The 14,674-nt window shown below is 38.9% G+C and overlaps 1 protein-coding gene across 1 annotated transcript in view; it reads left to right on the top strand.

Annotated features, from left to right (window-relative positions):
* The window catches only part of LOC134844473 (cadherin-23-like), a 108,120-nt gene that overhangs the window by 89,145 nt on the left and 4,301 nt on the right, over positions 1-14,674 (top strand). Inside the window, exons 30-33 of the mRNA XM_063861175.1 lie at positions 7,157-7,289; positions 7,730-8,054; positions 12,286-12,459; positions 14,012-14,185. Coding sequence (XP_063717245.1) covers positions 7,157-7,289; positions 7,730-8,054; positions 12,286-12,459; positions 14,012-14,185 — 806 coding nt within the window. The remainder of the gene's footprint in view (positions 1-7,156; positions 7,290-7,729; positions 8,055-12,285; positions 12,460-14,011; positions 14,186-14,674) is intronic.

The raw sequence follows: 14,674 nt of genomic DNA on the forward strand, positions 1-14,674 counted from the left end.
AAGCCCCATTAAGGACTCGGCGCACCTTACCCGGCTTATTCGGATTTACGACGGGATCGTGCGGAAGATACCACTCGCGATCGGAACGCTTACGTGGATCATGCGGTTCGACGGTAACGACATAGCCTTTCCTAATGACTTCTCTAATTGTTTCTGCGTATCTTTCGCGCAGCTCAGGGTCTTTACTTAACCTTCTCTCCAATGTTTTAAATTGGGCGAATGACGAGTAATAATTGTTTGGTAGACTGACATTACTATCAATCCAAAGCATAGGCACATTGTATCTTTCGCCATTGTGAACGGTTTCAGAATTTAGGATGGATAAAGCATGTTTATCAGCGGCGGAACGGGCATCGACTTGTTTGAAAGCACCATACGATTCCAACTCGTACCAGGATTTTATCTGGTCGGTCAGAGAAGAATCTTCAACAACACTCTTGAAACACGAAGAAGTAGAAATAACGGACGGCGGCAACGGACCACTTATGATCCAACCTATCGGTAAGCGAACGGAACACGGTGGGTTTTTATCATCTCCCAAGATGAACTCAATGGGTCTAACGGCGTGGTAGTAGTCTTGTCCGATAATAACTTCAACGTCCTCATAAATATATTGAGTGGGCTTAATAGGTGCTAATTGTGGATATTTATTCTGCAAATCAGCAATATTGATTAATTCGGAACCAATCCGAATATTGTCTTTAACATATGCGCAGAGAGAAAATACGAAATCACTATTATTCGGCTCGGAGGAAACTGTAAACTTGACCCTCTGAGTCTCGACAACGGTGGTTGAATTGAAACCACTAATTGACAAGTTAACGGGCTCCCCTACTAAGCCGAGACGGTTTACGAGTAACGAAGACACCCAGGAGTGAGTCAATGCACTATCACAAAGAACCAACGTCAAGAGACTGGTTACATCCGAGGATACACCAAGTGTTGCAATTGGCAACAACCCTTTAGAAGATTCAATGTCATGTACATCACTAACAGCGGCATGGGTGGAAGTGTTTGTATTCTCCTTGGATTTGTTTGTTCCAGCCTTATTCGAGACATATGAATTTTCCTTCCGAGGAAATATTCTTTCGGCTCCATGAAGCAAGACATTATGTGTGCTATCACACTCTGGCTTTGGGCACTTTTTCGCTCTAGAACATTGCCGGAAACTATGATTGCCATTGAGGCAAGCGAAGCAAAGTTTCTGTTCAGCTACGTGTTTTGCTCGCTGAGTAGCATTCTTTTCCTTAAAAACGGCACAATTCCACAATGCATGACTACCCTCACACAGAACGCACGGCGGAAACTTAGACTTATCCTAGCCTTACTAGTTACATGGCTATTGGCTGCAAAAACTCTGGTTGTTTTTGGTTTAACTGGTTCCTCGTTTTTTGCCTTAGAGTTGAGTAAACGTAATCTTTCATGCCCCTCGGCCTTTTCTTTCAACCAGTTGTTAAAGTCTAAGAGTGTTCGTCGCTGTCAATTATGTCTAACAGTATGCATTGACCAAGCCTCCTTGAGGTTAGGCGGAAGTTTACTAACAGCTTGGTTTAACAGGTTAACACTCTTTAGATCATCGTTGAAAGACAATGATTTGAAAACTGCTACGAGGCCAGATATGGCAGAGGAGAAACTAATGACATTTTCCGAATTGTGCATCTTAAGTGGAGGAAAAGTATTCAGCTTATCAAGATGCCTTTCAACAATGGCATGTGGTTGCCCAAACTTCCGTTGCAAGGTGGCCAGTGCATCCTTGTACATAACGCCACTATAACTAAACTCCGCAATTGCGGTTTTTGCTTTAACTGTGACGAGCGTTTTTAAGTATGTGAGTTTCGTATCATCGGTGAGAACAGCGGAATCAACGGTGGACTTAAACTGACCAAACCATTCGTGCCAGTTTAACGGGTTGCCGTCAAACTGGGCTAACTTCCATTCAGAAAGATGATATGATAATTGCGGCTATGCATCAATAATTACGCCAATTCACGAGCGGAGAGAGGTCGATCCAATGAACAACCTTGGTTCGGATAAGCGGAAGACGGTGCGTAGTCTTCGTTGACTGGCTGATAACCAGTATTAGTATGATTGACAAAATGCGGAACATGTTGTGGATGAACTGCAGGAGTATTAAAATACACAGTCCCACCACTATTATACGGAGCGGCGGTGTTACACGATGGGACAACAGTTGTCACATTAGAAAAAATGTTTCCAGCATTACAACACTGAGCAGGTGTGACGATTGGAGTTGTAGCTGCCAATCGCCATAAGTTTGCATCACTTGTGTAGTAATCGTTGATAATAGGTGACACAGTATGCGGAACAAAGGGAAGATTATGTTGCGTCTGGACTGGCGCTGCATGGCAATTAGGTGCCGAAAAGAAAACCGGCGTTGGGTTTACTCCGGAAGATGAGAAGCCACCACCAGCAAATGCAGGTGACAAAGAAACAAAACCAGAACCGGGTTGTGCCGATAACATTGGGACAGGTAATGATTCCGGTTGTGCGATGGCAAAACTACCATTATTTATGTTTGAACTCATGGTCTGTAAAGGAACAGCAGACGGTGGTGGTAACACGTGAGCACTAGAATGCATATTGTTAACTGGGAATGGAACAGAAGCTTGCAATGGCAAAAGGCTTGCACTGCCAAATTGAGGCATAGCTTGACGTCCATAACTATGGATTCCAGGGTCACTCAATGCTGTGTGCTCATGGTTATGACTATTACTGGTGTGAATCGCATGAGCGAGGGTGGCGGAAGTCGTCGGTCTAGACGAAATGGGTACAGGAGTGAAGGCCTGCAAACCTGGTGCGCTAACAACGTCAGGAGGTGCCTGTGAACTAACAGAGTCTACCCAATCATTAGTTCGATCGGTTGCTACTTTTGAAATAGGTTGACTTACTCCTGTCAAGTTACTTTCCGCTATCTTCTCGCTAACCTCAGATGAACTGTCCTCAAGTTCAAACGCTTTCAATTCCATTTCAATTAGTTGCTTTTTATGACTTTCAGCCAATTGCTCTAGTTCCAGCTGACTTTGTTCGAACTTAAGACGGTTCTCTTGCTCTTTAAGTCTTAAAGATACTTGATATTGCCTTTCCAGCTCCTCATGGCGTCATTTTACTAAAGCTAACTCATGCCATTTCTCACTTGATGACATAGTGCGAACAGTCGACGTATGACGAGTGGAAGCAGAATTATCAGACTTATGTGAGTCAAGCTTTCTACTATCCTTAGACTTATTAGAGACCTTAGACCTGTTTTCAGATACTGGTGCTTCTGAATCTCTTGTTTGGTGCGAGCGTGAGGATGTCTCAGACCTAGTTTGTTGTAAAGATCCCTTGCTCCCTGAAATGCCGGCTGCTGGAAATGACGAAGGTTCAAGGCTCATCTTGTAACTCGGAGCTTCGTGCATTACTTAATCGTTCATTTCGGTTACTTTCTTTAGCCAAAAGTCTTGCTGAGCAATAACTTTTCAGGGTTTTCCGTTTTTCCCGCTAACCTAATTAATTGCTCATTGTCGTCGACAGCTTTTTCCAACGCAATTTCACATTTGTAAACAGCATAATCAATTTTTGTAGTGAGACTATTATTTTCAATGTACTCAAGTAATAATGAGTGACCTTTAAGCAGCTCATTTTCTAGATGTAGACGGGTTTCGAATAACTTGCGTATTTTACATTGGAATTTTTTGTCCATGTTTTTTACAAATTGACAATATTCTACGGATGCTCACTTATAGAAAACAATCAATAAAATGAGATACTGTTTTGGTACGTCATTGAATTTGCATTAGTGAATCAACATTAGCCTACAAGACGGGGGAACTTGACGCCTCAAAGCTTCTGCCTGAAGCCTATTTCTTATAGCTTTCCGAGCTTTGAGGGGTAAGCGGTTCCGCTTCTTACGTGTCCTAAGGATTAGCGTTATATCGCCTTAGAAGGAGGAGAGTCTTTAACTCAAGGGAAGGAGGCTGGTGAATCTCTTTTACTTCTCAATTAGTACCTGGTCCTTAGCCTTACGCTTAGAGATAAAGTCTTTAACGACGTTCAGAACGAGAATACCTGTTAAACCTAAGCTTTCCTCTATATCCTCGGTTCCGTTCCGTCTACAGTATACGATTGCACAAATCTTGGTCCTATACCTTAATAATAAATTGACAAATTGCTCACTACTCAGCTTGCGGTTATTGTTGCTGCGATGCCTACTTATCGAGTTATTAATGGCGTCGTGCCAAATTACAAGGTCATTACGGTGAGACAAATAGTGATGAGGGTAGTACTGTATTGTTTTTTGAGAGTCCCTAGCGTTAAAGTTCAAACTTAAACCTGGCTTTGTAAAGCAAGTATCTTTGACGCGCTTCTGGGACGGAGCGGGAAGTTTTCGGAGCGCGTGATCCAAGGAACTAGCTCCTTGAATGAATACCATATACTTGAGGGACCTATGCGATGGCTTCGTTACGCTTAAGTACCAATGGGGTTGGAAAATTAAGTAGGTCGGTTGAACTCCAACAACACACACGGAGTAAACCTGAGGATGAAAGAATTCAACTTAACTCACTTAATATCACCGTACCTGACCACTTAACAATACTGTCACGCAACGAAGTCAATAATCGGACGGGCTGAAACGGCTTTGATTTACTTGAAGCGAACCGGCTTTTAGTTTCACCAATGGTGGGTGGGGGATAAGGCAAATTGGTTAAGTTCCAACAACGCACGCGGAAGAATCCTGAGGATGAAAAAACTCAACTTAATTTGCCTGTTATTTCGCTACCAGAACACTTAACATAAGGTTGTTGTCATCTTACAGCACAGTTTCGCAGAACTCTGGAGACGTTTTGAGGATTTTTTGGCAATTTTTTTTACTTTTTTCACAAAATTTTTCGGAAAATTTTGGTCAGCAGATTGGAGTCATAAACCAATCCAAAAAACTAGTCCAGTATCTCTTGTCTATTTTCCGATTTCACGGATTAATATTCCTTTCACAAATATCCAAAAAATTTTGGTATCGAGAAAAAATGTCAAGTCAGTTTGTCTATGTACCGACTGTAAGATATTTCAGTTCAACGGAACTGTCCAAAAAATTTGGGTATTGAGAAAAATTACCGGGGGCTAGCTTGCGTGAAAATTTCTAGCATATATGACATCGTATATAAATTTAATGCACGAATGGAGAGTTTTAAAAGTTTTGGAAACTTCTTACAGTTTTTAATTGGAGATTGGCGTCACCGGGAAAAAATCCAAAACTTCGGGTGTCGAGAAAAACACAGCTCCACTTTGACCAAAAGTCAACAATCAGGACACCTGAACAGGCCTCTTTTCCGCTAGTCAGTCTGCTCTTTCGTCTGTCTGCTCTGTCGTCTGTCGGCTCTTTTGGCCAATCGCCCACTTTCGTCAAGTAAACTCTTTGACGAGTTTCGGCCAATTCGGTACTCTGATGTTTCGTATTTTTGACCAAACGCCCACTTTCGGCAAAACGCTCAATTTCGGCCAACTGATATCTGGTTTTTTCGGTCAAACGCCCACTTTCGGCCAACTGGTATGTGGTATTTTCGGCCAAACGCTCACTTTCGGCCAAACGCCCACTTTCGGCTAACCACACTATTCGGCCTGGTGATCACTGACGATTTCGGGTCCCTTGTGTTGAAATAGGCCAAATAAAACACTCGTCGCGTCTCTCGTCGTGAAAAAAAAGACTTCGTATCTTCGTCTGTCTCAGAATAACACGGTCCCTTGTGGGGCGCCAAAATGTGCTCGCTAGTCTCCAAAACTGATCCAAATTCGTTAAATTAATAAGAGATATTTTTCGGTAAATAACTCAGGCAAATAGATAAATTTCGGCATTCTCTATCGATCAAAAACATCATATAATTTTTTATCATCTGTTCGTTTTTGGTACAAATCGGCGCAAGCTAGCCACAAGAACCGGTCGGTAATGTCCTTGAGACAAAATGCTCTTTTGGGCGGTCAGTCTTAATCAAGGCTGAACCGAATTAGAACCAAAAAACAGTTAAAATAGGATGTAACCCCCGTTTTTAGTATATTAATACATGGGCAGGTGGGGGACTCGAACCTACGTCGACTGTGATGTAACGTTACTTTGTCTTAATCCGCTTGGCCAACTGTGCTTATTTTATATGCATCTATACTCTTGTTTTGCATTGCAACACCCCCTCCCCCCTCATGAGGGGGTGGAAGAGAACCTATGGCATAGGCGATTTTTTTTGTTGTGTGATTTCGAATGCCGCAAGAAAAACTCACAATACACCAAGTGTGGTGTCTTGTACAAAAATTATTGGTTGAGATTTGTTTTTCAAAAAATTCAAAAGATTTCGCAGTGTTTAGAAAACCTGGTCTGAAAATGTTCGTCCACAAATTTTTCATAAAAATTTTACCTTATTTTACCTACTATAAACAGTCCTTCATTCAAATGTTTTTACTTATTTTAGTCATTTGTACAAAAACAAAATAACAGGAAATTTTACTAAAACAAAATTTTTCCGTTTTTGATTTTTTTGTTTCATATTATATCTTATTGTTGGGAACTTTCCGTGGTATTTGCTCGGCAACCGGCTCTCCTTAGTAAAACATGATTATCTAATTAAAAGCGTAGTTTCAAAATCAACCGTTTTTAGTTTTTTTTCTGTTTGGTTGCTGTGATCCGAACGTTCAGTGCTGATTTCAACAAGTGAGGTTGTGAAAAATGAACATATTTGATTTTGATTTTTTTTTGAATTTTTCCTCAATATCTTCTGTCGTTTGCGTAGCCTTAATGTCAACTAAAGCTTAATCGAAAATTTGCTGAATTGTATGTGAGAATGTAAGCTGTTTTTTTTCTACTAAACAATGATGGAATTCTTCCCGTTTTATGTGAATTTCACAAACATTTCGTTTTTTTGTTAGTTTTTTTTGGACGCCGGAAGTGTGAATTCTGGATTTTCACTAATGGGGGGGGGGGGGGTCGGCGAATTGAAAAAATTTTTTTTTAAAAATTCAACCATTTCTCCAACATTTAAATGGCTCATTTTTCGAGCTCTCCCAAACAGTTTAAACATCCGATGTTTTGATCTCTTTTGTAATGTACCGCAGGCAATGGCAATTTTTTTTGGAAATTGCAATCCCCCAACCCCCCATGCTTGGCTGGTTTTAGATCTACCTGCTGAAGGAGAGCGAGCGCCTGCTGGTGACGATGGAGCAGCCCATATCCCACGTGGTGTCCCAACTCCAACAGAGCCATGAAGATGGCAGACAGTGGGGGTTCATTGAGACACTCAACCACATTGGTTTGTATTTTTTTTGGGGGGGGGGGGGGGGGGTGGTCTCTAAACTGTAATATTACAAATAAAAATAGTTTCAGTATAAGTCAACTTTCATCAAATTGATCTTTCAGACGTTTTTCGGGGGTTCCAAAGTTTTCGCAAGTTTTCACCTCTTTTTTTTTGCAAAAATCAGATCAGAAACTAGAACTGATGATGATGCCAAAAATACCTCAGTTCTAAGTAAACTTTTTTTGTCTCTTAATTCGCTTTCGTGAATTGAAAGTTGATTCCGGTTTTCATGAAGCAACCTGATGCATTAATCATACGAACTTCGGGTTAAGCAGAAGCGTGTAACAATTCTTTTCGAATATTAAAAACTAAAACTTCTAAAAGTTACCACATTTTGAAATTATATTATTGAATTTGTTTCAATTTTAAGAGCAATTATTCATTCATCATTCTAGTAAACGCGAGTGTGATTGTTGACGACGTGGCGGTGCACGTGAGTGCCGACGGGTCACTCGACAACTCCAAGACAGACCTTTACATCCACGCGATAGAGACCGGCTCCAACCAGGTCATAGATGCCTCTCTCATAGTCCACGAGATGGACCGGAGTCCCGAGGAGGTCCGACAACTCAAACAGGACTACCTAGTGACTCAGATCCGAGAACTGGTCGAAGACGACGACGATGACCAGATGAAGATCATTTTGGCCGCTATCTTCGGAGGGGTGGGGGCTCTTCTGTTGTTCATACTCTGGCTAGCGCTCATTTGTTTTCTTCGGAGGTATTAATCCTAGTTTTCCACATAACACTTTTCGTCAGAGGTTTTTTATCACGACTAAATTGATTGTATTATCTTTTTGAATGGCGTGAAATTGGATCTTAACATTGTTGATACCAGCAATTAATGACACCCCTCAGAATACAACAATCATTATTTGGAGCTGTATGGTGTTCTTAACTAGTTAAGGGGGTACTAATAGGAAAGATCCGGTCAATCGAAAAAGATTTTTCGACATCAGCTATAGCATTTCTGGCTAAACAGTTTCTGTTATTAAGAGTCGATGAACGTAGTGAAGACTCTTATATAATTCTTGGTCACTTTTTTTTCTGAAAAAGTCTTAAAATGATCTAATAAGAACAAAAATACATTCCTATACATTTTTGGATGCACTTAGGTAAACATGCACTTTTTCAGTTCAATTCAAATTCATCTGCCAAAGTTGCCCGCATTGGCAAAACTAAATTTGCAATCAATTGTCGCAAGTAAAATAAACGGTTCTCGAATAGATAGATTTTTCAACACCCAAAAATGGATTTTATTAACTATCAAAACGTTGGTAATCGGTTGCATTTTTACTTAAAATAGTTGATCCGATAAATATTAAAATCTATTTTTGGTGTGCTTTTTTATACATACAATCTACAAATTATCGACAATTTATATACACATTTTATACAGACTTTATACTTATTTAATACAGGTTTACATTACGAGGCCAAACTGTGCACTGAATAGGCGCACAATTTTGTGTCTGCATGTTCGTGGATTAGAGACAAGTCTGTAAACATGTTAAATTTTTTGTCGGAACGATCAAAGAAAATGAAAGAACAAAAGAAGAACAAAGGGAGAGTCCTTGCTGCGGAATCCGCTTACATTTCCCAAAAAGCACTGTTTGGCCTCGTGATGAAATACCGATTGCAAAAAGATAAAATAGAAAACATATGCAGACTATATACAGATCAGATTATATACAAAAACAATGCATAATATCTGCAGATTTTTTACAGGATAAATACAGAATTTATACTGATTTAATACATACTAGCGGGTAAGGCACCTCCGGTGCTTCAAAATTTTAACATTTCATAAAACACTGCATACATTGGAAAGAAGATCTGCATCTTTTGAGTGTACTTTAACAAGCTCATTTCATATTTTGTAAAATTTGCAATCAAGTTTTGTATTCACATTTTGAAAAGCCATAAAATTTTGTAAAATTGTTTATATCTAAGTTCTTCGAAAATCTTCAAAAAAATAAAATATTGGAAACTATAAGCAAATGAACAGTCGCATTTGGACGCAAGATTTGCAAGTTCTGACTATATTATGACAGAGCCTCACTAAAGGGATGGGAACTTCAAATTTTGTGAAAGTTTTTTATATAATTTCGTTGAGCAATCTTTTAAAAGTCGAAAAGTCCCATCTCGGAAACGAAGAGCAATTAAGCAGCCGCATTTGGAGGCAAGATATGCAACTTAATAACCCTGAGATATGTTCACAGTACCCGATGACAAGGTTGGAAATTTTAATTTTTTTCAATTTTCTGAAATCTAGTTTTTTTTGAAAAATTAAAAAGAAATCACACAACACGTCAGCTCGCAAAAACTACAAAGACTTGAGCAGTCATTTTTGGAGGGAACATTTGCAATCCTTGACAGTTTTCTGACAATTCCCAACTACATGGCTGGGATATTCATTGTTTGTGAAATAATTTGTAATTTGAGTTTTGAAATTTTTTGATAAAATCACAAAAGTTGTCGTATCTTGTGCACTTATAGGATTTGGGCATTTTTAATCGAAAGCCAAAGCTTCGACATCTGGAAAAAACTTAACAGCATCCACTATGTGGCTGCTTAATTTAAAACTGATGAAATCAACACTAAAAGTTTTCTTTCATTTATAGCATTTTTGCTATAATCACAATCTGTATAATTGGAAATTTCATAGCATCTGTTCTCTTCTTTATTCTTAGATGGTATTTGTTATTTATTAAGCGTCCGTTGCTGAGTGGTTAGTGTGTGAAACTCATAATCTCCAAGCCGCAGATCGAATCAGAGACTTAGCCGAGTTTTTACTAATTCGAGGCTTAATTCTAGTTTTTTTTTTCGTTTTTTGGCAAGTGTTTGCAAAGCGCAACTTTGCCTCTGTGTAAATACAATGAGTAAATTGAAATTGAAGTTATGATGTATGCTTTTCAGTTCATTGCTGTTGTTTGAACTGAAAAAAAAACTAATGAAATCAGAAACAAACGAGTATGTTTATTGCAGTAACACATATTGTTCTTCAATGATCTTTAAAACTAAGTGTCGGTTCTATTTTAAGAAAAGACGCTAAATAAACTCATCTTAGAATTAGCTTTTAAAAAATTTTTGCGTAAATTTATTTTATTCACCGTTGGTGCCCATATGCTTAAAAAAAGTTCAAGGGATCTCATTGAGCTTATGGGCCGTGGTAAGGAATTTTTCTCAAGTGACTTAAGCTCACTCAAACTTTGCGAAAAAATTTTAGGACCACCAATTATTTAAGTTTTTGAGGCTTTCAGCTATCGTTTTTGGAACAATGAAAAGCATGTTTTAAATGAAAATCAAATCCATGTTCTAGACAATATAAACCAATTTTCAGGCAATATAATCGGCATACTATAGATTCTGGAGAATTTTATACTTGTGATATCTAGATTTTTTACTGCAACAAAATGCATTTTCTAGTAATTACTTATTGGTAGTAAGATCAACTGGATTACTTATTTATAGTAATTACTTATTTATAGTAATTAATTATTGGTACTAAGATCAACTGGATATGCCCAGTAGTTCCAAAGTTATTAACCAAAACGTCTTTTTTCTAAAGTCAAGAAATTTCTCTATTATAGGTTCCGCCTAACTTTTTCCGCAAATCTGGTCCTTTCGACCTAAAAATTATTGATTTGAGCTCAAAAGGCCTATACTCTTCTAGTTCAATGCAAAAGACCCGATCTAAAACGCTTTTGTTGAAAAAATTTGCGATAAACTATTTTACCAGTACCCCTCCGGATTGATGAATCCACCAAATCAAACACGTTAAGTGAAATACTAGTGAATACAATATTATCTATGATTTTGAACAGTATAAAATCCCTGTATTATGCATTTTTGTGTTTATTTGGGTTGCATGCATTCGATTTTTTACCAGTAGAAAATCAGTATAAAAATTGATTATAATCAATTGAAGCCTTAGTTTTTCCAATGCGTTAAGTATTTGGCGCTCTTCTTGCAAAAACATGAACGGAGAGAAAAAACATGAACAATTTTTAGTTTCAAAAAAAAAAAATTTCAGTTTTTTGATATACCAGCTCAATATTTATATATACATATATTGAAAATTCGAAAGTTTTTTTAAAAACACTAAGACAGTTAACTTTTATGTTTCCATTTGTTCATTGAATCTTTTTGAAGTGTCTGTTGGCAGTTTTAAATGTTCCATTACAAAAAGAGAGGCAAAAAGTGGCATTTCGGTTAGAGCATCCACCCCCCCCCCCCTTAAATGTTCAGAAGTCGAAATCCAAAATTTTCTTGCAAAATTGGATCGATAATACTAAGAAATACTAGCTATAATTATGGCGCAGGCCGAAACGGAGCAATTTCATCTAATTTAGCCTCAAATATTTCTTTTTCTCAGTTTTTTGCCGTTTCCTTCATATAAATTTTACAAATATGATGCCAAATGCGTTCTGAATTGCCGTTTATTTCACATCTTTGCAGTTTTTCTATTTTATTCAGGGCTCTGGATATCAGCCTTGAGTTTCGTAGTAAATTTGATGCAATTTTGCTTTTGCAAAAAAAATCATTTTGGTTTTTCATCATTTAGGAGGGGGGAGCGAAAAGACCCCATGATTGTTTGTTAGGCACTTAGCATAGTGGTAAGGCGTTCACTTTGAAATCGTCAGCCCCCCCCCCTCATCCCAAGCCATGGCCTTGATAGTGTGTGAGGACGAGCTCTTACTTGACCTCTAGCTTCAGGTCTACCACAACCTGATCAAATTTGGCTGCAATAGTGGTACCACGTGAAAGATCTAGACGCAAAAAAAACTACCTTGAGTCGCGAAAAAGAATTTCGCTCAACAAAATAACACAGTCTGGAATGTGGGGAGATAATACGAATGGACTATCCTCGACAGAACTGTTAAGGCCTACTGATAGATCCTCTGCGATTCGCAGGAAATACGTTATATTATTGTTCTGTTAAACTTTAGGACCCGCAAGGAGTTGGACGAGGTGAAGAAGAAGAGTGAGTCATACCCTGAGGGGGGAGGGGACAGTAGTAGCATGAGTGCAATGGAGCAGTACATGCGTCGCAACCAGTTCCACTCCCCAGTTCCAGGCACTATAGATTACGTGTCCGCCAAACAGGCTCTACACAACGGCAGGTAAACAATCAGGGGCGCATCTAGGATTTTCTTGAGGGGGGGGGGGGGCGGATTAAGAAAAACTTGACAAAAACAATGAATTATATACAATAATAAAGTAAACGAAATTAAACAATATTGAGTCTTCGATTTTTTGCGGCAAGTCTGTCAATGACCTAGCAATACTCCTACATTTTTAGGCTCTTTTTCCTTTTCCCTCCCCACCTCACACCAGCTCCAATATATTAGTGTAACGAGTGGTTTTACGAGGTTAAGTATGAAGACCAAATATGTTTGTCGTGGCCTTATTAGTCTGTATGTAAGTTTTCATAACAATCGGACAATGTGGTCAGCAAATTTACATGTAAAAATTTGCAGGTGGGGGGAAAGGAAAAAGAGCCCATTTTTAAATCTCTTAAAGTACCATACTTTCTATGGTACCTAGATGACACATATTTTGCATGACAAAGTCCACCCAAATTTTTGCAGTCCACTCGAATAAAAATCAGATGGTGCAGTGATATATCATATTGAAGCGCTTTCAAGGATCATCAAGATTTTAAATTACCTAAAGCAATTTCGAAAAGTAATTCCAAATTTGAGAAAAACTGATCTGGAAGTCTGTAAGTACCATTTTTCAGTCTAATTTACCGCGAATGAGGGGAAGAGAAGGACAAAGAGGAAACTCCCAATCTGATTGTACCAAAATCTTATTTTTTTCAGCATATTTCTTAAATTTTTTATCCTCTTCTTTTGTCTAGTAAAGCAACCAGAAACCATTTTTCAAAATTTTTAGGGAAATTACCGGAACATGGGCGGAGCATTTTGTGCTACTTGCACAGCAACCGCTCACATTAGTTTGTTAGTTTTTTCTAACCCGAGAAAATTAGCATGTTGTTAAGTCGATAGAGACTTTTCATGTTAAAACCTGCCTAGAAATTGTTTTAGAAATCCTCAAAAGAGAGCTAACCATTTGAAAAACTAATAAGCAATTAAAATCAGAGGTGGATCTGGAATTTTGGCGAGTTGGAATTTCGAAAATTTTGTCACTCTTTGTTTCAGGGGCGGATTTAGGCGGGGGGCGGGGAGGGCGGACGCCCCCCCCCCCCTCAGGGATTTGACCCCCTGCCGACCCAAAGGGTCCTTTGATACTTTTTCCGAAATCCATTTTGGCCGACCGACCCTAAAATTTTTCTAAAGGCGCCTTTGGCGCCAATATATGCTATTTTTGAGGGAGAGCGCGCGCCAAAAAAACCATTTTTTTTGTCAAAATTTTTCAAAAAGTGCCAAAAAACGGCTTTTCCCAAAAGAAAATTTAGCCAAAATAGGGGGCAAAACAGTGCTTTGGGAGAGCGCGAAAAATAAAAATGAATTTGGTCGACCCAAAAAAAAAAAAGGTCGTCAAAATTTTGGAAAATTTTTTGAAAATCCGCCCCCCCCCCTCGAGAAAATCCTAGATCCGCCCCTGCTTTGTTTGTTGAATTTCGAAATCTGGAAATCTGGAAGTCTGGAAATTGAAATTCAATTAGCAAACAAAATTTATCATAATCATTCTTTCTTTTGTAAATCATAGGTCAGATGCGGCTGGAATGCACCCAGACGTATTCTCCAACTTTAACGGCAGCCACGCCGACTCTGACTCGGCATTCGGGGCTGAATTGGGAGGCGAAGACGGGTTCCCGCACACTCACTCGGAAGCAGGCTCAGGGAGAGGCATAGACCATTTCTGGAGCAGCAATGCTTTGCAGTGAGTAGAAGTAATTTTTTTTTGTAGTCAACCAGCCAGAGGCCTCGCCCGAAGGTTAATTATTCAAGTTTACTAAGCTATGGCTATCTTACGAAGGCTCATCTCGCAAATAGCGCACGTGAATTTTGAACCGGTAATCATATGATTGATGGCCACCATCACTATCGATGCGCCACAACGCCACTAATTTTACTCCTTCAAAATTCAACTCGAACATTTAACGTTCCGACCTCTTCACGAATGGCGTAGGATGTGTTTTTCCAGCTGATTTCTGGTACCTCGTGTTTGGTCATATGTAGCATCCTATTAAAATTTTCTTGATGGTAATCCAGTTTTCAAAACAACATTTTCTAAAAACTTGTCTGAGTACCACGAAAACTTTTGCGAATTATACATTTTTTCAGCTGATATTTCATCGCATTTCAGTGGCCTTTACTGAAAACAGGATCTTACGGTCAATTTTTATAGTTTTGGATTTTTTTTTTCACT

Source organism: Symsagittifera roscoffensis, chromosome 4 (genome assembly GCF_963678635.1).
Source record: "Symsagittifera roscoffensis chromosome 4, txSymRosc1.1, whole genome shotgun sequence".
Taxonomy (NCBI): Eukaryota; Metazoa; Xenacoelomorpha; order Acoela; family Convolutidae; genus Symsagittifera; species Symsagittifera roscoffensis.